The sequence below is a fragment of the Scomber japonicus genome, chromosome 23 (genome assembly GCF_027409825.1).
Source record: "Scomber japonicus isolate fScoJap1 chromosome 23, fScoJap1.pri, whole genome shotgun sequence".
NCBI classification, from domain to species: Eukaryota; Metazoa; Chordata; class Actinopteri; order Scombriformes; family Scombridae; genus Scomber; species Scomber japonicus.
The window spans coordinates 14,502,305-14,528,703 of record NC_070600.1 but is presented as its reverse complement, the minus strand read 5'-3'; the positions used below and the strand labels follow the sequence as shown (position 1 = coordinate 14,528,703).

The 26,399-nt window shown below is 39.1% G+C and overlaps 3 protein-coding genes across 4 annotated transcripts; 1 reads left to right on the top strand and 2 right to left on the bottom strand.

Moving 5' to 3' along the window:
- Positions 1–855: 855 nt before the first annotated feature.
- On the bottom strand, positions 856–5,494 carry zc3hc1 (zinc finger, C3HC-type containing 1). The gene is made up of 10 exons (XM_053344110.1): positions 5,361–5,494; positions 4,727–4,829; positions 4,405–4,555; positions 4,214–4,297; positions 3,958–4,085; positions 3,614–3,753; positions 3,083–3,347; positions 2,714–2,917; positions 1,964–2,176; positions 856–1,810 (listed from the first exon to the last, which is right to left on the bottom strand). The coding sequence occupies exons 1-10, from the start codon at positions 5,492–5,494 to the stop codon at positions 1,736–1,738; spliced, it is 1,497 nt and encodes a 498-aa protein (XP_053200085.1). The 3' UTR covers positions 856–1,735.
- Positions 5,495–7,295: 1,801 nt separating this feature from the next.
- On the top strand, positions 7,296–13,889 carry klhdc10 (kelch domain containing 10). Of its 2 annotated transcripts, none has more exons than XM_053313877.1 (9): positions 7,296–7,514; positions 9,904–10,125; positions 10,254–10,408; positions 10,519–10,667; positions 10,775–10,859; positions 11,419–11,485; positions 11,570–11,617; positions 11,759–11,898; positions 12,287–13,889. In XM_053313877.1, the coding sequence occupies exons 1-9, from the start codon at positions 7,439–7,441 to the stop codon at positions 12,494–12,496; spliced, it is 1,152 nt and encodes a 383-aa protein (XP_053169852.1). In that variant the 5' UTR covers positions 7,296–7,438; the 3' UTR covers positions 12,497–13,889. The 2 variants fall into 2 exon arrangements, with proteins under 2 accessions (XP_053169852.1, XP_053169851.1); XM_053313876.1 differs by having other exon boundaries at positions 7,296–7,529.
- Positions 13,890–15,233: 1,344 nt separating this feature from the next.
- Positions 15,234–22,462, bottom strand: cax1 (cation/H+ exchanger protein 1). Its single transcript, XM_053314011.1, has 20 exons — positions 22,284–22,462; positions 21,037–21,213; positions 20,807–20,937; positions 20,409–20,517; positions 20,195–20,311; positions 20,049–20,110; positions 19,732–19,920; positions 19,390–19,575; positions 18,834–18,933; positions 18,457–18,598; positions 18,075–18,258; positions 17,723–17,822; positions 17,525–17,643; positions 17,130–17,167; positions 16,894–17,021; positions 16,348–16,481; positions 15,993–16,087; positions 15,699–15,777; positions 15,493–15,601; positions 15,234–15,307 (listed from the first exon to the last, which is right to left on the bottom strand). Exons 1-20 carry the CDS (start codon positions 22,357–22,359, stop codon positions 15,234–15,236), a joined length of 2,349 nt encoding a protein of 782 aa, XP_053169986.1. The 5' UTR covers positions 22,360–22,462.
- Positions 22,463–26,399: the final 3,937 nt, after the last annotated feature.

The window sequence follows — 26,399 nt, the reverse complement described above, 5'->3', positions numbered from 1 at the left end:
TGCTACACTTGCTGTCTTGATGTTATGATATACAGTCCCCAGTCACTTCATGAGGTACACCTGTGTAATCTAAATCAAACCCAATACAACAGCTCTGCCATAAATTCTACTGTTTTGAAGTTTATACATTTTCAGTTTTTGTTAACATTGTCAAAAAAGTGATAATTCTAATTAATGTTCGTTACTGAGGTTGTGTACTGGTCACAAGTATATGTTAATGGAGTGGACAACATATTAGGAACACCGGTCAATATAATGCACCCTAATACTCTACCATCACCCACTATGACCTCAATAATAAACAAAGTAGAATTATATTACCTTCTTGACAATGTCAACAACATGTATGAGCTTCAAAAATGTAGAATCTATAGCAGAGCTGTTGTATTGGTTTGCATACCCAATGAGGAGAGGCCAGTGAGTGTATACCTCAAAATGTCTGACCACAGCTGGAAACAATTTAAAGATGATCTCAATCATACAGTGAGAGACACTCCCACATGTAGATCATAGACTCTTTTTGGGGAGAATTATCTGAAATCATTCATGGTGTTACATAGCTAAATAATAGGCCTTAGAAATATACAGTATTAAGGAAAATATTTTGGGCAAAATCAAGACAATGTTGACATTACCTGGCTTCCCCCTGGCCCTCACTAATGATGAAGTCATAAGGCTGCCTTAAGTATTGAAAACTTATAAATGCAGAGAGTCTGGGTCACTGTGTAAGATGTAACAGTGGGTAGTAAAACATTTACAACAGCCATGCCTTGGACTATATTTACAATACAATAATGTCATTCATATCCAATACATCTTTTCTTTATTTCTTATTTAAAATGCATAAGGGGAACAACATGCAATGTCAAAGAAATTTTCAGAAGAGCATTTTATTAAACCTCCTAAAGGAAATTCTGCAGAGATAAAAGCACATGCAGGATAGTGAGGACTGCATCAACAATGAGATGTCACAGGAAGGCAGAAAGGAAGTACAGGCAATCCTGAATCTAATTGAAAACATGTTTGACGTTCATGGCACAGGGTTCTATCTGCCTGCATTAATCAGGATTTCAGCACTATCTCCTAACTGAATGAAAAACATTTCACTACTCCAAAAGGAATAGGTTCTTTTCAAAAGAGAACTTGTAATCACACATCTTTTTAAGCAACACAGTACACATACAAAAAAGGACTTCCTCACAGTTTGTTAATTTGAGGTTAATGTTTACCACTCCAAATGACTCAACATACATTGAAGGTAAACACTGCCTTTCCAGTGTCGAGCCATTTGGCACGTACTCAGCATCACGGATTCCTTGTTTCGTTTTCCACAGGAAACCGGATCTTCATGATGTCATGAAGTCTACCAAAGAAGACTTCATGTGAGGTTAATAGAAGATGCCTTGCTTGTGACCAATTCTTACACAGAGATGTGTTCTATATCATGACACGTTACCAAGGCCTTAAAAGTTGCACATCCCATTATTCATGTAGCAGAATTCATGTGTTTAAAAGCTACACAGGCATCCTTCACATATTTCACTGTTCACAGACAAGACACTCATCCATTTGTCTAAAGACACTCAAATTTTCCTCCAGAGACAACTTTACTGGCTGGCATATACATTGATATGATAGGACACTCCTGTCACTGGTACTACAAACTCTGTACCACAAAAAGAGGGCAGGTCAGTTCATCAATCCAGTGTTGCGATGCTGTTTGGATGGAAACAATCTACTGAGATGGAGAGGAGGATACCTGCCACTGACGGAATATAGCGAACACCCTTTTAGACTTGTCACGAGGGCCCTAGGGGGAAAGAGAGAAAGAGAAATGTCAGATAGTATTAGAAGGAGGTTGCGCTTCAACAATTGGATTCTTAGTGGAGTGCTAAACCCAAAATCTAGTAACCAAATGACTAAAAATGTAAAAGAAAAAAAAAGGCCTTCGTCAGAGACTTGCCTGGGCTGGACTGTCCCCCACTGTATTAGAGTTCTTCTTCATGGGAATGAGGAGGTTGAGAGCAGCCTTCCAGCCCTGCTGATGAAGTGAAGAAACCCCATCAAAAAAGGGGATGGCCCCTGGATCCAAGTTTTCCTTTCCTGCTATGATCCAGGGACACCAGTCTCTGTGCTGGGCAAGGGGGTCAAATGCATTCTTGTGCAGAAGCCCATCCTAAAACAGAGAAGTAGGTAGCAAATTTTAAACCAAGACATGATGCAAAACTCAATTTGTAGGTGAATTCAGGTTAAATTAAATAAATATTAAATCCAGTTTTCCTTAACAATTCTTCAATTAATGGTAGTTTTGTTGCTCAGTTGCATCGTACTGTATTTTGTGATACCGTCTAAGTTTCAACAGAATATGCACCTCTTTCATTACAACTCCTTTAGGTCTCATTTCTGGTGTTCTTCTGAAACTTTACTTCAGCCTTTCTCTCACACATTAGATTAGCTTTAATTTCTTCCTCCTCTATCTAACCTTCTGCAACTACAGCACGATCTGTCAGGTAAGACCAACGTTGCATGACAGAAATAGTGATTTTAATACAATGAGTTTTATATAATAATTCTATGCATTACTCTCAAGGTGCTGCGTCATAGATTAGGCAATGTAAGTCATGAATGTGAACCGGAGAGATGAGATCATTAACCTTCACACTTTTGATTGTGAAAAATGAGTTGTGAAATCAGCAGTAATGTTAGCTCTTACGGGGCCACCAACTGATGAAAGGCACAGGCGTTTGGGAGGGTGTTGCAGGGTTACAGCCCCATCTCCCCCAGAATTGTCCCCTTGCCCTCGACTGCGGGTTGCGGCCCTCTTTCCCCTGCCCAAAGGACTTGGCTGATCTTCACTAGGGCTTGGTGAGTCTCTGCTTCGGGCACGCAGGCCCACGAGGGAGGTGTTGCCATCACCCTGTAATACAACACCAGAACCTTGTGAAAAATCAGTCTAGCAAGTTTTGAAATTCTAATTTGCAATCATTACACACAGAGTAAAGATATGCTGGTTAAAACTCTAAATATGCACATATAAACATAGCTGGGTTAGTTTAAAAGTTTTTGTTTGGTTAAAGCTTGCCTGATCAGAGCGGGTGGAGTCCTGGCTCCTGAGTTTCATGCGACATGGAGTTGTAGCGGGAGTAGGTGATGCAGACGTGGAGCGGTCCCCTTGGCCGTCGTGTGGCACAGTTGAGGCCAGACCTGTTGTTTGGGTAGAGGGGCTGTTTGGTGAGCCATCACCCTCACCTCCTGTTCCCTCCATCTGGTGGAAATTCCACAGGCCCACTTTGCGCATACAATAGGAGCACGTGAGGATGGGCAGGTTCATGGCGTGCAGAGCTGGGCTAAGATAAAGAAATTGATGATTCAGACTTCTTGATCAAATAGGAATGGTAATACATTTTATGGCATGTTTCTCTCAGCTTCTATACTGCCTCCATGTCCTTTCATTCTGTTTTTTTAATGCAGATAGTTAATCATTTTAGATACATTTGATACTGTAAATTAGCTTCCGTGCATGGCATCAATTTGTGTGTACTAGAAAACGTGACATTAAAGTATTTCGTTGTATTGAGGGGTCAAACACAGCAAAACAGGAGTTTCATCTCACCTTCCACCCCAGCCACAGAGAGAGACTATGCATGCAGCCACTTGGACAGCCAAAGGTTCAGAACATGGAGTCCCTCCCTTTCTTTTTTGTTCTTCCTCAATCAGCTGCAGTATAACACTGATAACATCCTCAGTCAATGACTGCAAGGAAAGAGTGGACATTAATTACACATGGACAGCACAACTATAAATGCAATGTCTTTTACACAATGAATCTGACAACTGTTTTCATAATCTCCTGGATGCATTGTCACAAGCCTTTACTGCAACATTAACTTTGTCCATAATGTTCAAGAGCGCAGTTTTGTTGTATCCACAAAGGCTAAGACTGTTACGCTTCCTCACCATGGATTTCAGCTGCTCAGGCTTCATAGCTGGCAGCTGCTGTGCAAGCAGACAGGCGCTCTGAAAGCGCTCTAAGAAGGCAGTAAGAAGTGCTGATGGTTCACAGGCTGGAACCAGCCAGAACCGCTCTGAAATGAGAGAAACGTCCATGTGACTTCCATGTGCAAAGTTAAAATCTTAATACAGCTGAAATTTCATTTTGTATTAAAAATATTTTTTATTAGTACATACATACTATATAAAATGTTGCTCTTACCTGGACATGGAAAGTCAGGCCAAGGACAAAACTTCTCATGCTGTGTCTGAAGCTGCCTCGATATCTCTCCAATGCGGGATTCGTCTATTTGAAAGAGGAGACGTGTGAACTTTTAGTTTAGCAACATCAGCATGACCTTGTTAACTTTAAAGTTTATTCTGGTTTTTACAGTGATATTTTGAGTAACTCACATTTTTCAAAGTCTAAAGTTGGTTGTAGTGATGCACAAAGGAAGGCCTGGCAGCTGGAGCACTTGAGCATGTCGCAGCCAACGTTGATCCAGCCATATCTGGCACACATCAGAGGGGACAGTGCGCGGGGCTTGCCTGCCCATTTCAAACAGTGTTAAACTAAGGAAAAATTCACCCAGACACGGAGCAGTATATTCTAATTCATTATATCAGAATGAAAGTGAATATGTATGCATATAACCCACATCACAAGAAATGCCTTTACAGATCAATCAGATTAGGGAGTGTAGGGTTGTGTGTGCTATAACAAGAAAAAGGATATTGAATATGATTCCACTCTTGAGAAGAAGGCTTCTTTGTTGGTTGCCTCGCAAGGTGCTTGAGTGTTGCTTTTTGCCTCGAGAACATTCAAATTTCCTTTTCCACTGAAAGTCACAAACAACAAAGAACAGATTAAGTTTCCACAGTTTGCCTGATGAATAATAAAACTTGCACATCTGGAGTGTTTGGTGCCCGCTTGGTGCAGGTTTATGATCAGGAATAATCAATCTGACCCACAAATGAATAAAACTTCAGTAACAACTTCGAGAAAAAGACAGAAAAAAAAAGAGCAGCCTCATGTCTTCCTTCATTGGAGAATAATAGAAAAGTAACGTAGTGGCATGATGCTACCGTCAAACTTTCAGGTCCCCACCCCCCTTATCTCCAACAGTGCACAAGGGGTGATAACATAACACAAAACCTGTACTGTATAGGGACAAAATAACCTTTCAATGGTATGCACACATTCCCGTTCCTGATCCACAGGCTCCCGAATCTGTGGAGACTTGTCCCCCCCTCTGACTGGAGGCGGCTAAAGTAGCAAATGCTGCGAGGCTATGCGGCTAACCAAACTAGCTCATGTGAACTTGTTCTTCGGCCCCTTTAAATCAAACGCATCGTCCAAAATAACGCACCTGTTGGCTCCGGTGCCTGTCGACGAGACCCCCTCGTTGAGAATATCGCGAACTTTCTCTGGAGATACAAGAGAAGACTTATGTTGATTTGAGTTGCCGTGACGATCCCCACGACTGCCGCCGAGAGTCGCCATGATCGGCTCTGAGGTTCCCCCGGAAAATAAACCCTGAAATCTATGGTTCCGTTTTGTAACACCCCCCTCCCCTCCTCGACCAGTACTACTGGGCGAGACCACTCTCGACTTCACTAACTTCCTTTAAATTTTCTAGATGTGCTAACAATTAAAAGCCACTCATTATCTGGAAGAACTAGTAGCCAATGTTCTTAAAAGGGACGTATTTGACAGTCACCTATCCATTCATTCATTCATTCATTCATTCATCCATTATTGGATGATGGTATAAATGCTTCAAATAAAGCAGCACATTTAAATATGAACACATTCATTTGACAGAATGTGTTACTTCATGTAAAGCTTATTTATAATAGGGCGTTGGCCAGTAAAATAAACTGCCTCACTCGACAGGATCGCCTACTTTATTTTTAAGCCACTCTACAATTACTCAATGAACTGCCATGGACACTTATGGTCCCAAAAGACACATACCCACTTTGGTGATTCTTCCTTTAATGCCACAAGCAGGTCAATTTTGTGAAATAAGCCAATCTGCCAGATGGACATTCATGGATCCCACATGATGGATCATAATCACTTTAACTTTAGTGATCCTCTGGGATTTCTTCTCGCACTAACATGGCAGGGGATGACATTAATGATTTTTTTTTAGAGTAATGTCTCATCAATGTAGGATTCAATTTGGAGCACTGATTCATGCCCACAACAACAAAATAAATGCAAATAAATGAATATGTTACAGTTACTGAGAAAAAAAATAGCTGTCATTGTAGGCTAATTAAAATACAATAAAATTAAATAAGTAATGAAAATGCTGATAATTACAAAGGGGGGACATCTGAGGTCAGACGTTTAAGATTTGAGGAGGGTTTTCCCCTCATTTTTAAAATATTTGACATATTACTGGAAAGATATATTGCTGTTTTAAATACTTTGAAAACAATAACTTTTTTAAATGTTGTAAATAAATCATGAAGTGGACCTTATTTTGAACACACGTGGGCTTAAATGGTGTTACAGCACCAATTAAGCCCATGTCACTCTTTTGACTTGTTTCATAAAATATCTTTATTTTATCTTCCAAAATCTACATAAACTAATGAATACATTTTCAAATGAGAGATAAATCTAGCTTTATAAGAAAAGATGTCTCTTATAAATCATGTCAGTATCAATGAAAAACAACTGAACTCTTTTGGTGCTTAATGGGTACACTTACACCAACAGTTTTAACATTTGTTAGAAAATTAGAAAAGTAATCAAAAAGTAATCAAATGTAATAAGTTACATTACTTTGATTAAGTAATTGAAATAGTTACATTAATTATTACATTTTAAATAGTCTACTAATGTGTAACCTATTACATTTTCAAACCTTCCTAACCCTAAAAGACAAAGTTAAAAAAAAAAAAAAGAGGGAAAAAAAAAGGTTGTAACAACCAGAATGAAAAGACAACATTTAAAACCACGTGCTTAGCAAAATTTATTTTGGTGGAGTTATGATTTAGGAATGGCAATGAAGGAGGCTTTTTTTTAAGTATGGGCGGCCTGTTTTTGATTTAATCCACTAACCCTAACCCTTACATTTAATAATTTTTAGCCAGGGTTTGTTTGCTAGTGTTAGTGATCCATAGTGTGAAAGCTGCACTTTCTATTTAACCACATGAATCATCTTTTGGAGACTTTGTCAAAAAATAAACAAGTTGTTTGTTATTGGAGACTGACACGAGTAGTCCTGCCCCCATATCTAACGACGCAATATCCGCATAACAACTCCCCTGATTGGTCAAGTGCCTCACGGCCGAGGGGAGGGTAAAATTTGTGAATGGCTTCAAACTGATTGAAACAAGGAAGGGTTTATAATGTTTTATCAGCACTTTAGCAGATGTTGTTTTTATTTGATGTGACATTCTTCAGGACTGGATTGTAACGGGGGAAACGATGTCGGACGCTGAAGGTGCTCGCAGTGCAGACCAGCTGAATAAATTCAAGAGGCTGACAGGCAGGCCGCCGCACGGTGAGACGGTAGCAGGTTGGTCAACAACATTAGCACATATGCTAACGATATATTTTTAACTTTAAACGTTGTTATTTCCCCCTGCTCAAACAAACACTGTGTGGCTGTGTAGAGCCGCTCCACACCTACTGTCACATTTACCTGCTAGGACTTTAAACGTTGCCCTTACTAGTGACATTGCTAAGTACGATGTTCAAGCTAGCAAACATCCAACAATTCAGCTTGTTTATCTTTTTCTGCAAACACAACCTAGCTAATATGTATATTAAAATGCTTCAATATACAGCTTTAGTCTTGTCTTTTGGCTGTGTAGTCAGTTTCATATGTGGCCTGACGCACATTTGCACAATTATTGATTAGTGTGTCTGCTGTTCTGAAAACACATTGTTGCCCTTTGTTAAGAGAATGATAAAGCTGTTAACTGCACCCTTTTCTTTGAGTTGGTAAGAAAGACATGTTACATTTTGACCTGGTAGTTGTACATTCAGTATTTTTCACATCCACATTTGAGACACTTCACCGTGTGTGGAAAAAGCCAGGTTGTAATACTTTGTTTGCTGGTACTGTTAGGAAAACTTTGATTTGAAGTATTTTACATTACATCTGTTGGTATTTGATTTTAAAAGTATGGTATACATTATATTTGGTACAAATCCTGGTTCTGATCTGCTTACCTTTTTTAAGTTTGTCCCAGATTCAGGCACACCTGGCGCCCAGTAATGTATGGACCACAGGTCAACTCTGGTCACTGTGACTGATGTAGACCTACTGCTGCAAGCAAATGTCTTAGTGACCCTAGATGATTGATGGCAACATCATAGACTAGTATAGCAGGGAATACTATACAACGCTCTTGTATTTTTGCTTCTCAAATTAAAAAATTACCTGAATATCATAATGGAATTGTATTTTATGAAGTATACTGACATTTCTAACAAATATTAAAAGCAAACTGATGCCCAAGCTCTTGCTGTGAGATGTTATTGAAGATCTTTAGAGTATTTTTTGTTACAGCTCAATAATTTATTTTTTAACCGAAAGATAGGTGGCCTAAAATTGGCCCATTGTCCATTCTGGACAGGCTTTTAGCTGTTTATTTGGTGAGGTTGCACTTCAAACTTTTCACAACATCTAGTTCTTGTTCCTTTTTGAGTTTGAATTCACTTATTGTGAGCCAAATGACTCAAATGCAAGCTTAAAAGTACTGAGTAGAAGTGTGCCATTGAATTGGGGTTTGATGTGACTCTGAACTATTTGATCAGGTATTTGTGACAATAATACAAAACAGTATTGTAAAGTATTGAACTTTCTTGATTTATGTGGCATTAGATTTGTATCAGTCATGTCACTAGGTTTGTCTCTGTATGCCTCCCTTCAGTGCTGTGCTTTCCCAAACCATTATAAACCCTGATTAAAAATGTATTAGTTGACTGAAGCGCGAGAGTTGAGTTGTAGGTGGGCCTCAGTGCTATTCTTAGTACATTAAACAGAGCTACATTATTAGGCTTTTGTTTAATATGCTCTGTAGTCTGTCATCATTTATCTGCAGGTAGAAACATGCCAAACCACTTGATATCTAAAATGGTAATGTTATATTATATTATAGGCTATTTGCATAGTTTTCCTTATAAGGTGAATCTATGAGCTTTGCAGATAAAGTTGTAAATGAGAATAGATTTATTTCTCTATCAACCACCTAGTTTGGGCCCCATTCTATATACAGTGTGATGAAAAGGACAGGTCTATCGCTGAAGTATCATTAAAAGTTTGTACAGCTTGTTGTATCCAAGTAGATGCATCTATTTTGAGATCTAACTGGGTGTGAAGACAATGTACAAAAAATGCTATAGCAGTATTAGATCTGTCACTAGGGCAGTGACTTGATTAAGTCCATGCCAGACCAGGTGGCGATGTGTAATCCTAGCTACCTGTTGGATAACTTTTCAACTTTAATTTGATGACTGTCACACAAGGCTCACTGTCACTGCTAGATAATCTTGGGGCTGTCTTTATCAAGTTTGCATGTTTAGAGTAGATTTCCTCTCACAGTAAGTACAGAGTCATGCAGGGACACACAAGACTGTTCATCGCAAAAAATGTGAACATGGACATGTTTTTGTTTTTGTGTTAGGTCTTTGATTGACTGGTGTGTCATGTGTTATCCCTCTGACTGCTCTCTGTGAGGCCTTCCTGGGATTCTAATGTTGTGAGAAGCCAGTTCAGTCAGATTTTCATAGTAAAAAACCCCAGAGATGACTAAGTTAACACTATCTTGTGTTTTGACTTACTTTGTGTGGCCAGTGATAACGCTTTCTCTTGTTGGTCCAATATTTTATCTGTCCAGCATCCCTGACACTCATCTGATGAAGCTTTGTGCCTTCTTTTCCAGGTCATCGTAATCCCCCTGCACGCAGCGGACATCGCTGTGTTGCTGACAACACTAACCTGTATGTGTTTGGAGGATACAACCCTGACTACGATGAGTCCGGTGGCTCAGAGAATGAAGACTATCCACTGTTCAGGGAGCTTTGGAGGTACCACTTCGCCACAGGCTGCTGGCAGCAGATTCGAACAGAGGGCTACATGCCCACAGAGCTGGCATCTATGTCAGGTGAAACATTGTATATCTAATCGTTTTAACACTTAATTGTACTTGCACTTCATTTATATTTTATGCATAAAATATATTGTACTGTTTTCTATGCATGTAAATTGAGTTTGGTGTTTGTTCTTATTTAGCTGTTTTGCACGGGAACAACCTCCTAGTGTTTGGCGGCACTGGGATCCCATTTGGTGAAAATAATGGTAACGACGTTCACGTTTGTAATGTGAAGTACAAGCGATGGTCTCTGCTCAACTGTCGGGGGAAGAAGCCCAACAGAATCTATGGACAGGTACCCTCAAAAAATGAAACCTTAGCATGTGTCAGGACTACATACTAAGTCTAGGTTGTAATGTTGATGGATGTAAAAACTTGACTAAGCTGCAATCTTCCCAACTCCAGGCGATGGTCATTATAAATGGCTTCCTCTACGTATTTGGAGGGACAACGGGTTACATATACAGCACAGACCTGCACAGGCTGGACCTGACCACCAGGGAGTGGATCCACCTCAAGCCCAACAACCCTCCTGATGACCTGCCTGAGGAACGGTAAGGTGTCATATCATATCATATCTGAATTTGTTGTAGATCTAACAGATCCGTGGATCTTGTGTTGTAAAAACCCTTGACACACTGTGCTGTTGCATGTGTCACAGGTACAGACATGAAATAGCACATGACGGACAGAGGATCTACATTCTGGGAGGAGGAACTTCCTGGACATCATACCCTCTGGACAAGGTACTACAACACTGTGGACTCACCAAACACATTTGAATTAATCATCAAAACTGTGCCAGTCACATTTCAAAGTCTGAAATGTTTCAAGGATGCCTCTTTGAACACCTCAGTTTTATTTTTCATGACAGCTGAAGCAAAAGCTGATCTAAATATGGATTTTTCCTCCTTAGCACACCTTAGCTTAGGTAGATCAAAGGGAATATTTGAAAGGGAACATCATTTCCTGCAGTGATTTTACAAATGTAGAGTTAAAAAAAGATCTGCACACTGCTGATAATACTTATACATTTACACACAAATGTGTACATTATGCAATAAATGTCGAAAAGGTGACAATACAGTTATTTAAGTCATCAGACCATCATCAGTGGCTAATTTCTTCCACAAAATTGGTCACAGTCTTGACAACATACACATCTCCTATGTCTCAATTTAAATAGTTAATTACAATTTTTAAATCACTATTCTTTTTGCATGCAATCCGCCTTAATATTTCATTAAAACAGTCAATTAGATTCATGACAAATACTGTCTGTGTGTGTTGTGATTTTTTAAATAGATACATGCATACAATCTGGAGACCAATTCCTGGGAGGAGATTACAACTAAACCTCATGACAAAATAGGTCTGTATCCTGCAGCTCATTATGAGTTAAATATCTGTATTACTTCCTGTGCAAGTCATTCTAAAACACCTATGACTTTGACAGGATATCCTGCTCCAAGGAGATGCCATAGCTGCGTGCAAATTAGAAACGGTAAGCATTTATTTACAGTGTATGTCACATTCCCATATGTTAAACCTTCATTATTTAGTTGATTTCAATCTGACTCCTAGACAGCAAAGATCTATAGTATCAAGTATGTATTATCTGACCATTCATTTCTCTCTGTTGTAGATGTATTTATTTGTGGAGGCTACAACGGGGAGTTGATATTAGCTGATCTGTGGAAGATTAACCTGCAGACTTTCCAGTGGAGTAAACTACCAGCGGTGATGCCCGAGCCCGCCTACTTCCACTGTGCTGCTGTCACCCCAGTTAGTACAACGTTACCTTCTTTAGTCACTCGACAGGTTCAGGGGAAATGTTTATCTATAAAATACATTTACAAAGCATATTAATATACCTTTTTAAGATCATACTACAGCCCACTTCCCTTATTAGTTTTGTTGACACAGAGGATTTTTATCATTTTATTCTACTGCAATGGTACCAATATTTTCTACCTCTTGCTTGGGTAGTTATGACCTACAAAGTGCTCAATTTTCCTTGCCCAAGACACCCGTAGAAGAATCAGTCAATTGAAGGCACAATGAGGCATAGAAAAAAAAACAGAGAATGGTGGAATAAAAAAATGGCACTTTTACACTGTTCATTTCTGAAGCAATTTGTATGATCTGTATATGTCTCTCTAACCTTCCCTAGGCTGGCTGCATGTACATTCATGGTGGTGTAGTGAACATCCACGAGAACAAGAGAACTGGCTCTCTGTTTAAGATCTGGCTGGCGGTGCCCAGTCTGCTGGAGCTGTGCTGGGAGAGGCTCCTCAAGGCCTTTCCCCACCTGACATCACTCCCCACCATGCAGCTGCTCAACCTGGGCCTCACACAGGAACTCATTGAACGTTTGAAATAGGCCACACAGTGGAGCACAGACAGATGAATGGATGGAAAGGGCTGGGTTTGGGAACGGGAGGAGATGAGGTCTGACAGAGCACAGAATTGAATTCACAGAAAAATTCTCGGGAAAATGCCCTCCCCCCACCCCACCCCGCCTAACGTAGCCCCGCCTTAAAACCAAAAACAATGGGATGCCTTTTTGTTGTTTTAGTCTTTATTTTTTTGCAGTTAGAGTTCTGACACATACAGAAAACAAATGCGGGATGTTTTATGGATTTTACTCAACGCTTCTCCCCCCTCCGCCACCATTGTTCCTTACATGTTGCCTTTGTGTCAAACTAAGTATGAAGTCAGCTTCTCGCCCTTGTGACAGCTGGAAATACTTTATTTTGCCATGTCATGTTTTCAAAGACTCCCTTCTCCCATTTTTAAAAAAAAAAATAGCCTTCTTCACTACTTTTAAGAATTCTGTGCAAAGGAAGACTGCATGCATATTTATTTGAAGGACGAACAGTTTTCTTGGGATATTCTCATCACCTGTTGTTGCTGTTTGCACACTTTGTCTTGCATATTTGTCAGCATTTAATTTTTTTTAAAAACAGATCCCATAAGCGACGATAACCATAGTGATGGTTTTAGTCTACACAAGTGGCAGACATTGTTTTTTGCTGAAGGGTAGTACCAGTGTTTTTGCACATTTTTTGCCAATTTACTACAAATCACATCATTTAAATCATTGCTGACCATTTGTTTCATGGTATAAAAAATCTACTTCCAGAAGCTTGAAATTTGAGTTTGGTAGTCGAGTTTTAGTTTGTCTGGCTTTTATTTATTGTTGAAGTTGCATTATCCTTAGATTACATAAATAAAAGTAGACATGGTGTTAACTTTTAGGAATGACCTATTTTAAGTTGTTTTCATGCCAAATTAATGGAAACCAGTGTCTGCCTGAAGCAAAGGAAAAACTAAATGTGATTTGTGGTGAATTGACTCAAACATACACAAATACTGTATGCCCTCTATTGATGTGAAAGAAATGTTAAATGCTGATTTTGCCTGTGTCTGAGCCTTTGTATTTCCTGTACTTGCCATCATACATTATGTTACAGCCTAGTCTTGAGAATTCTCTGCAAAAAAAACCCAAGGAAGGTGGGTATCCTCAAAGATCAAAATGTTTTCTAAAAAGTAATAATTTCACATCCATCCTGTTTGCTCACAGTTTTCATTTGTAAACCAAACCATGCAACATATCACTGTGAATTTGGTGCTCTTTAAAAATTAATTTAAAAATGCTTTTATTCGAATAAAGACTTAATTCTGTTCAGACTTTTACTCCCTCTCTGTTGATGACATTGAAATCGTTTTGCACGGGGAGTTGCTTCAGTAGCAGGCTCACACAAACATACTGCAGTGCCTTTTTCAAACTTTTAATGCGGTTAAAGAAATATAGGCAAAAACTAATAATCGTTGCATGTTTAGACAGTAAAGGTTGAAAATTGTGTTTCCAAGCAAGTGAGCATTTTAATCACTTTGAACAATCCAGCCATTACATATAACTCATGTTGGTGGCAAAAATTGCAATTTTGTATCCTGTTTCAAGGATGCAGAAACTATGTATTTTGTTCCTGTGAGCAGCCAGACAGAGTAGATTCAGGACAGGGTTCAACATAGTGAGCCTTTTTGGTATTAACCCTAAAAGCACTTACTCAACATGTCAAGGTGATGTGTTGAATAAAGGTTGTCTTTTAACGAAAGAATTTAACTGATGCCAAATAATGTTGCACTTAAACTGGGTTATGATGACAGCTTAGGTGAAACCTTATACTTGTGGTTTAGATTAGCTGTTGTCTGATGGTTTGATGCTTCCCACAAATGCATGGATTTGCCTGCACTTCTTTACCTTACCCCTTTTTGTTCTGCATAACAAACTACTTGGTGCATGATGCCATCACCTGCTTTTTATATCAACGTCATCAAACCTTTACTTTGCAACGTAGTTTTAAAAAGGTGACAACTAAAATGTTGTACAATAGGCTTGTGTGAATGTTGTGTTGGAGTTCTGTCAATAAAGTATTCTGTAAATAGTTCTCCGTTCCCCTTTTTCCTTTGCTCGACTAATAGTCTAGCATGACACATAACAAAAGGAAAATTAAATGAGTTTGATTCTGTTTTAAAATGACTACTGCATGAAATGTGCTGCATACAAGAACTACTGGATTGCTGTTTCCATTTTTCCTGTCAGGATGATAATACCACGCATGCTTTTTGACATTGTGAGTATTAGAAAATGTGCCAACATGCTGACAATGAACATGACAGAGTATGTAGCAGCAATGAAAAGTCAAATCTAAATCATGGTGGTGTACATAAAGTGCAACATTGGTTAAGAGATTGGCCTTATCTGACATACAGTTTGTAAATTGATGCATTTATTAAGTCTAATATTAACTACATATTACAGTGACTCACAGACAAAAATAAATAGCACAATGTTACATACAAGTGCAAGAGAGTAATTTTAAAGATCACCAAAGTTTTACTTTGAACTGTGAAACCATTTTCAAGCACACAAAACACCATTCAGCATCAATATTTACAGCTCCACTGTGGCATTTCTAATCTCAATCCAGTTGTTCTGTATTCCCATTTGTGACAATGATACTGTACAACACGCAACGGTGATGGTGCAGGATTTGTGTATTTGTAAGGCAGCATCAGGTTTTGGAGCTTTGTGATTTTTCTTGACAAGCAGATCAACAAGAACGTGGCGGTGGAGCGAAGTAGTAAAGCGACAAAAGGATGAGGTAAACCACCACTAGAGCAGTGCCTGCAAACAAAACACAATGATTATATACAGAAATTTACATGTGAATTCACACTTTACCATTTTTTCTAGTAGGACACTATCAGCCCGACTAATAAGGTTTTAGAGGGATAAACATACATTTGACTGGTTTTGGGCGTGATAATGCCCTTTACTGCAGAGAAGATATCTTTTTAGTTATGACTTACCCTGAAAATAGTCACATTTTCCATCCATGAAGATGTAGTTGACCAGAATGACACTGAAGATGCTGGCCCAGAGATGAATGTCACTGAACACAAGAACGAATCCAACATCCTGAAGAAAAAAAGTTTGCATAAAGTCATGATGTAAAACAATTTCATTACACAAGAAGAGAAAGTCTACAAAAACTGAGCAAACCTTTCTTACTTACATAGAATGCATTGAAGAGGATGAGCAGTGGAATTTGAATCATACAGACCTGCACAGCTATACAACTGCCCACTTCAAGACTGCAAACAGGAAAAATCTTCAAGTTGACAAAACCTCAATTCATCCTATATATCAATTTATGTTAAAACACTTCATGAATTTTAAAGCTGTTCTTAAGATGCAATTCCTCACATATTTATAATTGTGCAAAATTAAGGCCATTAAGTGCCACCACATGAAGGTAGTTCATCACAGTGAGTTTAAATTATACTATGACAGAACAGTGTGCTTGTACCTCAGGCTGATATTGTTCTGCACTGCAAACAGGATCCCATTGACAATCTCAGGAAGCTCAGGCACCATAGCCAATACTGTGACACCGATGAAGTACTGTGTGAAAGGAGGATAGCAGTAGGTACAAAGAAACATGCAGACAAAGACATGAAAAAGCCCAAAATAATTGATGAACATGAGACTAGCGCCCCTAGGTGTTTTGTCACTTTAGCTCTTTATTTTTCAGGTACATTGAGGCTCTATGAAGGACTGCATTTCCATCAAGGCAGTCCATTTTAACTTGAATTCATCTGAAACTAAGTGTGAATCTGAGAGGCATTTTCGCTTCCCGTTTAAAAACGAAGTCTTTTGAATACCTGGGAGACGGAGGAGTTTTTCAGAATTGGCTCGATGTTCTCAGTGCTGAGGTCAGCGCAGCAGGCCATCAGCACTGTGGCAACAATCAGCACTCCAAGAGCCCTCCAACGGGACCAGTGGACTACATGATGACCTGCTGGGAAGAAACACTTTAAGCTGACCAGCAAGGACAAATTTACTATTTATGACATACCTTCTCTGCTGAGGGAAGTTTTTCTCCCCTTTCATATATGTCAGGATCAAACTTCTCACTATGCTGCAGAGTAGTGGCATGCACAGGCTCGACTTTACCTCAGTATGTTCCTTCTGTGACTCACATGCACAAACAAGTTAGTAAGGCAGGCAACAGGCAGTCCGTGCTTCAAGTTAATATCTCGTTCCTCCACCCAAATGATTCAAAGGAACACTACATGCATACCACACACCTGTTGCAACGTGGCTGGTGTCAATGGTGGTGACATTAACACTCGACTTGGCAGGTGGAAGGCCCGTGGGAAGCTCACCAGTGGGGTGGTAGGTGCTGGTACCCTCTTTAGCGTACTGACCATGTGCATGGCCCCCTTGGCCATCACTGATATGGATATCATAGATGTGGGAGTGGGTTTTCAGTGTGAAGATGAGGCCTATCAGGTATGCAGCCGGTAGCAGCACAGAAATAGTGTACACCAGGGCTCTGGAATGACATTTTTAAAAATCACATGATTAGTCAGGACACTATTTTACTATCCTTTGATGTATTTTACTGACCTAAAAAAATCACATGTGTAACACCTGGACTTACTCAATATGGGACAGAATCAAATGTGGGTCAGTTTGACTCTGTTAAGAACAAAAAATCAAGGTGAAAATTAAAACTATACAAGCAAGTTTTAAATATGATCTAAAATAAGGTTCAGACAACAGCAATTAAAAATGTTTCCGTGTAAAAACCTCTGAATTTAGCAGCTGTGGGACCCATAAAGATTTAATTCTTCATGGTGGGAGCATCTAAAATCTGTTAATACAAACATTAAAGCCATGGAGCACAGAGAAAGCACTGCCTGATATGAATTACACATTGGCCCCTTTGAATTAGAATTAGTGATAGTGGTCTTCAGCTTGCTCAAAGCTGCTTTGTTGCTTACTCTATGCTCTGCAAGCACATTGCCACACATGTAAGTGGAAGAAGCTGCCCACCGTGTCATAGTGACAATCCTTGCAGACGAAGGGTACGCTGGTATTGCCTGGAATATTGGTGCAGCTCTCACATACCAGATTACCAAAGGTCTTTGAGAAGAGCGTGGGAGCAAACACACCTGGGGACAATATAACATTAAGTTTAGAGCTTTATGAATTTGACAGTGTTATTGTTTAAGAAAATGTTGCAATACATACCTCCTATTGATATGAAGAGCAAAGCTGAGCTAACTCCGGCTGAACGACTGTTAAATCGTTGCTCTCTGTGTCTTATGCCCCCAATTATCATGCAGATACCCTGTGCAGTTGACACAGACAACAAGAGGTAGGTGCATTAATATGAGCACCATTTCCGACTTGAATCTCATAGTGAAAACTGAACATTCGAGATCAGCGTCTGGCTCTCTGCTCCTGCAGCCACAACACATCAGGAAACAAGCATTCAGAGAAAACACACAACTCTGGGAATAACATGAAAACTCACATACAGAAATAATTATAATGCTGCACTGTGAACTGATGCGTTCACATGCTCTTCTCAGACACTCACAGGTATGAACAGTATACAACCCAGCAAGGTCCCGGTGAGGGCCGCTTTGACAATTTCTTCATAACATTTGGTGCCAGCACGTTGTCCCTGCAGCAGTGCTGTGATGTAGAACGTCATCTCTGTGATGGAGCCAAAAGTTGCATTTACCACCGCTCCCACTGCAAAGTTACTCTGTGCAGAAAAACTGTGGGGACATATACAGTTATTGATAAAACATGCATTTATTTTATCTTTCAAAATACAATTTAATGTATTTTCCAGAATGTCTCCTTTTGTATTAACACAAGTGTGTATTCTGTGGGAATACAAGTGGGAATTCTGTCCGTAAATTCTAATTTCATTATCATTACTGACCAATGACACAAATGCTAATAAAATGTACCTGGCTATGCCCATGCCAATGTAGTAGGACAGAGGAATGATGGAGGTGATGGCCATGGCAAACTTTGTTTCTGCACTGAGGTAATTGTGTTCGTGGTCAGTATAGCCGATAATAAGAGTCATTAATACCAAGGGAAGCAGGTCTGCAGGGAACATAGATTTAAGGAGAACAAATGAACAGACAGTGGACTGCTGGTTACTGCAGTAGCTTCAGGTGATTGCACAGATTGCATAAGAAGCTACCATTCCAAACTGGAAATGATAGATGTGATGAATGTATACATTTTATATTTTTGATATATAATTAGACTAGAGCTTTTTGCTTTATAGCTCTTTGTAATGTTCATGCCCATAACTCCAACAACATAAAAAGGATACTGAGAGCAAAAATGTTGATTCCTTGGATAGTGTATTTGTAGTAATACACATTGAGAGCTTGGTAACAGCACAAGATTACTCTGGTCTCACAGCCACGCGTCTGCAAAAGACAACATAAAAATAAAATAATGACCTGGTTACTCTGGTCATTTTCATGAGGAACTATTTTCAATCAAAGTCCAAATAAAACTGTCCACACTATTAGAGCCGGATATCTCAAAACCTTTGAAAATAGTAAGAACTATGTTTTGTAAATTGTCTGAACTGACCCTTTAGGGAAAAAGTCATAGAGGATACATTAATCAGAATGACCATTTACACACTGCAAGTTAGAGCCATTAGTCACATGAACAAATGGAGCACTTCAGATAAACACCGCCATAGCTAATACCATAACTAATAAGGAGGCAATAAAAATTATGTAGTATTAAAAAACTTGTGGTTGGTGTTTTCGACAAGCATGACCAGTAAGGGAAAGGAAAGGGAAAAAAATGCTTTTCCTCCATATTTTGACATTTACAAAACATTTCTGTCATTTCACAAAATTTCCCTGTACCTTTTCTAGTGTGTGTATCTGAACATCCTCTGGTGCCATGAGCAGAACAATGCTCAGCGTGCGAGCATTCATCTTGGATACAGGAATGGTGAAGACCAGCAGCCAGGAGAGTGCACAGGCCAGGGCATGGACCATAGCCAGGACAGGATAGCCCAGTAACAGCCAAATAAAAGTGCTTATGCGACACTATAGAGAAGGAGAGTAACCAGGAACAACAGGACACAGCACACAGGTATACACATGAAATCATTCATAACAAATACTGATAATACAAATATATAGTATAAATATGACTACACTTTTGCATTGCAGTAAGTGATTGAATGATTCTCATTTCCTCACCCAGTGCTTTGAAATATTTCTGGCTGGTAGCTCTGGGACAGGGATCTCAACAGGGATGGGGGAAGACATCAGAAGGGGCGCACAGTCCTTATTCCTGACAAGATCGTTATTGTCTTCAGAGTCCCTCTCTTCAGGTATTACCTCACATTTTGGGGGCTTCACAATGGATCTCTTCACTACGTCACCAGCCTGAAAAAAAAAACAGATGACATGATATAGAGAATATTTGCCTATTGGTGCCATCTGAAGAACATAACTTTTGGAATCTTGATACACATAACACTACAGTTAGGACACTTCAAATAATAAAAGTTTACCTTCTCTACTGACTTCCCAAATGGCCAAATGAAGTACCAAGCCATTTTTAAGCAAAGTCTGCCTAAAAAAATGAAGCAAAAAATACATTTCAGAGGAAAGACTACAACACTGAGTGGTGCGGGTGTGCACAGTACAAAATACAAACCATAAGGGGCACCGAAGATTGTAAGAAACATCAAAGGACACATGATGATGTAGATTAAAGAGACCCACCATCCAAATAAAACCACATATATTATGTTCCCAAATGAGATAATGGAGCCTAATAGAAAGACAAAATTGACATAAAAAAGTGTTATTGCTTTTCCAGAAACTGCATGCACTTTTTTACTATTAAACTGAACTGAAGAGAAAAAGACCTTGTTGAGGCTTAACGATGCTCAGATCAGAGTAGAGCTCCTTGACGATGTCTGATCTGTCTTCAATAGGCCTTTCAGTTAGATTGGCCTTCCATTTTCTGAAGCCAAACTGAAAAAAAATGTATTTCTGGATTTAAAACATGTTAAATCAACAATAAAAAATAATCAAAGTGGTAAGTCACTAATAGACATCTAAAGCACAAAGAAAATGTGAAAACCAATTGAAGGTTATAAAGATTGCCAAGAACAAAGTTTTTCATTCTTAGTCAAACATGAATATTTGAATAATTTTTAAATTTCAAATCAAGTCAAGCGTTGTTCTCAAATTCTACATTGACTGAAACTGAAAAGAAGTTTCATCAGCAGATATTGATTATGTCTAGGAGAGAAATTATTACCCTGTAGTTGTTGGCCTCCCTGTGGGCTTCCACTTCATTCTCAGCTCTGATAGTGGTCTTAGAAGCGCCTTCTTCCCAACCCTCTTCTGCATATAGTGATGGAGTTGACCGTGCTGAGGTGCCATGGCCTCCTGTGTGGGTTACAACTGTTAGTAAACTCCTCCACAAGATGTGGTTTCATCAATATCTTTGCACCTACATGATACTTGGTTGTGTGAGGCCTCACTCACCTCTATGCACAGTGAGGAAACATTTTGGTGTATACTGGCAAAAGTGGTGGGAAGAAGCATCTGGGGAAGTTGTCTCTGCTGTGCCTAGTTCTGGATGCTGCGAGCCAACACAGAGCCTATCAGTATGGGAATGTCGCCTTGGAAACCGGTGATGCTGCTCAGGATCCGCATAGTTGTCTGAATGAGAAAACATCACAGAGAACAGACTTATGGAGAACATCAAACAAGATTTTGACATGATACAAATGGAAAATTAACAATCCTGACAGTAAAGAATCAAGCCGAGGGGCCAACGCCCTCCAGCTGTCCCATATAAATCTGTGTGACTAACAAAAACCTCCTGAGAGTCATGCAGTGTCCCCTCTCCCCCGATTCTGTCCACTGCTGCTTGCCAAGACTGATCACATTATCAATGCATTGCAACAGAGCGATAACTTTGCAGATTCTCTTGCTTTGAAATTAAAAATAGAAGCATGGCGTTCATACTGAATATAGTCCAACTGCTTATGATGTGGATGAGAAACTTTTCTACTCCTGTCTTAACTGTCAGTATCTATGTCTGATAAAAGATAGACAGTACAAGTTAAAGACTTTTTAAAAAGGACTTGCACATTAAAAATGTTCCCTGAAGCCTCCTGCTAACAACTTTTCCAAAATCTTGCAGCATCTCTCCAGAACCATGTGGCATTCCCACTAAACTATGAGGGAAATGAAAGATCTTGGCCTAGGAATGAAGTACAGTATGTTGCTTCCCTGCTTATTGTTGTTGTGAGATGATGTCAAGCCGTCTTATCTTTACTGAGCGTTCTTCCTAATGAGACCAACCACCACACTAGCAGACTGAGTCAAAGGATAAACTACATTACAAATGCAAAGTTGTGATCATCCAGTAGAATGTCACATTCCCCATCTACAGGTTACCTGTCATGAAGGCACCTTTGTGACGTTTAGAGATTTATAATCATTTTTACAAACAAACAGCAATACTAATAATAGCCTATGGAGACTAGACAGCTTTCTATGGAGCTTAGATGCTAAAAAGAAAGACTATTTTAGGCGATCTCTTAAGCACTAAGTTTAGTAAAAACTGGGAGGCTCTGCTCAACAGGTGATCTTGATGAGCACCCGAAAAACTTAAACACAAAAATGCCAAGAAGCACACATACAGACTCCAGTAAACATTTTGATGGTGTGGGATTTAAAACGAAAATGGAAGGTGCGACTTCATGAAAAAAGTTTGGTCTCACCTTGGGAATCAGCCGCGGATCTCCTCCGCAGGTTCTCCACGTCACCTGTCACCACTGAAGACTTTTTGTGGGACATTTTTGTGTGTGTTGGTGGGTGTCACTCCTGCAGCTTGTCATGCACACGACGTGAGACACTTCTTTATAAAGTCTGCCTTGCCTTCAATGGGGGTTTACCCCTCACTGCAGTCAGAGTGCACTTCAAACTCCGCCCACATTCAGCACGTTTTCTTTTCTTTTTTCTTTTTTTCCCCTTTTGGTCCTGAAGTTTTATGGTACCCGTATAGCATGTCCTCATATTATTACAATGAACTGCTCCAAAACTTGCTAAACTTGTGATATAGTATGAATAAATATGCTCAACATACGTATTAACAGGAAAAAGACTTTCCTTTAATATTGTGCACCTGTGCATATTTGCTCGCGCAATGTTACTAATGTCGCCATGGAGACGACATGGAGATGGTAGTTTTCACATAGACATAATAAATATACATAATATGTCTTTATTATGTCTATGAGTTTTCACTGAACTTCCTTAAGTGTCCTTTAATCGTGGTTACCATGGAGACGGCATCTCCATCAGACTTTTTTCTTTTAATGAAAAATACTATATTTCCCTTATTCAATCAACAACACAAAGAAGCAGTCATTAAACGCACAGCAGTATTTTGTGGTACATGTTTTTGGACTTTTTCTTTATTATTGTAGGATTTTTTATATTACATATAATTTTACATGATGTCATTAATCTCTGCACTCTGCACATGTAATAATAGCACTATTCTACATCAGTCATTACAGTAAATGTTATAGACTGCATGAACATTTAGCAGGCTGCTCTTTCAACACTGATCGACTCTCAGTGATCAACCAGTTCATATTTCTTATGATGGAGACTCAACCAAACCAAATAACATCAAGGGGCAGAGATAACAGACAGATGAAGGGCATAGTACAAAACTGATATAAAACTGATACCGTGTTGTATTACCTGATAGATATAGCCTACCTCTCGCTACTTTCTCTTTATTTGCTGTAAAGTTAGTCAATGTTAAAGCATTGTGAGAAACTTTCTCCATTTGCATCTGATATTTTGAATCATAACAATAAGTCATGATCCTCCTTTACTCAATTCATTTGTTGGCTTTGTTTGTTAAAGTGAGCAGTTATTGAATGAGGCTGTAAATTGAAGGCTGCTCTTGCAATCCCGACTTCTTTCACTAGATGGCACCATTACCTAATTACTGCAAAGTGTGGGGAAAAAGCGAATTCAGGATAAAGGAAACATTGGAGAGAAATGAGTCATGGGGTGTTCTACCAGAGTCCAACACAATGGAGAATATTTTTTTAAACAAGCTATGGAGTAATTTCATCATAAAATGAGGCCTGTAGTTACAGTACAATAACTTTGTTAAAAATGATGCATACTTAGTTAAGATTTTATGTAAAAAGACGTTATGTATGTATAATGTATGTACGTATGTATCTTATGAGCTATGTGTTACTGTACATATCATAGAGGTGCGTGTGTGTGTGTGTGTGTGTGTGTGTGTGTGCGTGCGTGCGTGTCAGTGAATGCGCATCATGAGCCATGGGAAGTATCCAGTGCGCTGCATGCCGAAGGTACTGATGAAGAGGTTGAGGACTGTGGTGATGAAGACTATGATGCTTGTTACATTGTTCAGGTAGTCCAGGCGCTTATGCAGGGCAGAGTTATTCAGGTCCCGACGACCTGTGTGACACACATACATGCACAAACACATACACACACAGTAGAGAAAGAGTGAGGTTCAAACTACACTTAGTTCTGACACACTGCAGAGATACAATACCTCTAGTTGCAATGGAGAACATTTCAATGGACTCCCTTCCTTCAAACTCACATGCATGGACACACGTACAAAAAAAGGACAGTGGACATGAAACAAGCATCACTACATTTATTCAGCTTTCTGGAGGAGAATGTGTTTGTACATATTAGAGGCAAATTGCACCTCAAAATCATTTCCTTTGTCAAGCAAGTTTTGAAAATGAATTCTATAAAACAATTGGTTTTCATAATTCTACCTATTACCAAACAAGAAGGGAATACATGTAAAGTGTAAAACAGTTGGAAATATACATAATGGAACACATGCACAATTTTATAAGTGAACATTAAAGCATGTTACTGCAGCATATATAGTAATGCATATTCACAGAGATGTTGAGTTGGTTAAAGTGAGATATTTTAGTCAGATTACAGACTGATGTCAGCATTTAAACAAAACATTTCAAAGCTAGAGTAATAAATAAAATGTAATATTTGAATTGTTTGTCTCAACTTTCAACAACCTTACTTTGAATAGATGTGTTTAAGTCTGTGAACAGGTGAACTTACTGTGTAAATGCGTGCATGCATGTATAAATGTATTTTTGTATGTGTGTGTGTGTGTTTGTATGTGTGCGTGTGTCAGAAGTGGAGTCGAGCCAGCAGCCAGCGAAAGAAGCCAGTCCTCTTGGATCCGAAGAAGCTGATGAAGAAGTTAATCACCGTGGTGACAAAGATGACACCTGTAGCAAGGTTGTTCAGGTAGTCGAGTCGTTTCTGATTGGACACCACGTTCAGGTCCCTGCGGGCTACAACACACAGACACACACACACACACACACACACACACACACACACACACACACACACACACACACATGGACAGACACACAAACATATATATATTTCAAACATTTCAAACACACCCAATCACACAAACACATTTGATGCATACACACTCACATGCATATATGCACATATGTATTTGAAACACTAAAAACGTAATTCACATGCAGTTCAGTCACACTCCCTCAAGCCTCTGTCTTGTTAATGTGACATTTTGGCTGTACTTTTACTAACAAAGTTGTTCTTGCATTTGTATTAAAAATTCCACTTGAATCCCTTCCCTCAAATCAAGTATTTAGTGAAGGGATTCAGCAATAATTTGATAATAATTAAACTAAATTAGCACAGTTTGGATAGTGGACATGTCTCTTTTGTGTTTTTCTGAAGTCACATTTTTTTTCCAATTCTGTCTGAAAAAAAGCCCACAAAAAACTAGTGGCAACTACCATGGCTTGAGGCTAAATCAATGCTAAAGTGCACTGTGAACATTGGCTGCTAGATGGTGGCCTCAAAAATCAGCGGCTTCAATTGACTCCCATTCAAAAAGCCTCAGCTTCTCTTTATACTAAGTCAATAATTTGTTTTCAACAAGTGCTAAAATTCACACCCTCTAATAAGTGTGCTGGTGGTTGTTTTGGGGGCCTCCAAATAGAACACCATAAGCAGCAACTGTGAGATTCAAACTGGCTCCATTGCAAACCATTATGTGACGTCACACATTGCTATGTCTATCTTCATATACAGTTGATGGAAAAAAGGTAGTTGACGTGGGGTAGTTGATAGAAACACACTTTCCTTGAAGTGGAAATAGACAACTTTTTGCTTTCACCTATCATTATGAAGTAAAGGTTGATTGGACAGCATAATATATAAAATAATAAAATAACAACATTGTCAGTGTTCAGATTGATTCCCTAAAAGCCTTATATTAAATAGTTCTGTGTGCCATAGGGTAAGATCCCTAAGGAAGTGCATCAACCATTGCACAACCAAAAAACAGAAGTGGATAGTGCTTTTGCTCAACTTGAGCAAAAAATAGTCAATTTAGCAACTAGGATTGCTCAATACAGCTGAGTTTTTTTAATGATGCTGACATCTAGTGGCCAATAGAAGATCAGCAACTTATGGAGCTTCATATTGAACATTAAGACAATCACACTGGGAGTTTGCCTCTACGTTTAACTCTGAGGCTGAATGTTGAAGCAAAGTGTGAATGTTCACAAGTGTTTGATGCTAAAGCTGATTGCATGGATGAAATAAGATTAAAGCTGCTGTGTGTAGGATTTTAAATGTCTGTGTTTTGGTGCCATCTGGTGGTAGTATCAAGAATTACATTGTAGCAAAGAGCCACATGTTTTCACATAAAAGTTTTAAAAAATGTAAACATGCATGATTATGCTCAGTTTGTGTATATGAATGTACATACTGTACACTATGTGCGAGTGTCAGCTATGTGTGTT

Coding starts and splice junctions, on each gene's coding strand:
- zc3hc1 (XM_053344110.1), bottom strand. CDS start 5,494: ATGGCGACTCTCGGCGGCAGTCGTGGGGATCGTCACGGCAACTCAAAT. Junction 4,830..5,360: donor ACAGGCACCGGAGCCAACAG/GTGCGTTATTTT, acceptor TGTGACTTTCAG/TGGAAAAGGAAATTTGAATG. Junction 4,086..4,213: donor GCCTGACTTTCCATGTCCAG/GTAAGAGCAACA, acceptor CTCTCATTTCAG/AGCGGTTCTGGCTGGTTCCA.
- klhdc10 (XM_053313876.1), top strand. CDS start 7,439: ATGTCGGACGCTGAAGGTGCTCGCAGTGCAGACCAGCTGAATAAATTC. Junction 11,486..11,569: donor TAAACCTCATGACAAAATAG/GTCTGTATCCTG, acceptor TGACTTTGACAG/GATATCCTGCTCCAAGGAGA. Junction 11,618..11,758: donor CTGCGTGCAAATTAGAAACG/GTAAGCATTTAT, acceptor TCTCTGTTGTAG/ATGTATTTATTTGTGGAGGC.
- cax1 (XM_053314011.1), bottom strand. CDS start 22,359: ATGTCCCACAAAAAGTCTTCAGTGGTGACAGGTGACGTGGAGAACCTG. Junction 20,518..20,806: donor GGGAGGCCAACAACTACAGG/GTAATAATTTCT, acceptor ATTTTTTTTCAG/TTTGGCTTCAGAAAATGGAA. Junction 19,921..20,048: donor TTGGGAAGTCAGTAGAGAAG/GTAAACTTTTAT, acceptor TTTTTTTTTCAG/GCTGGTGACGTAGTGAAGAG.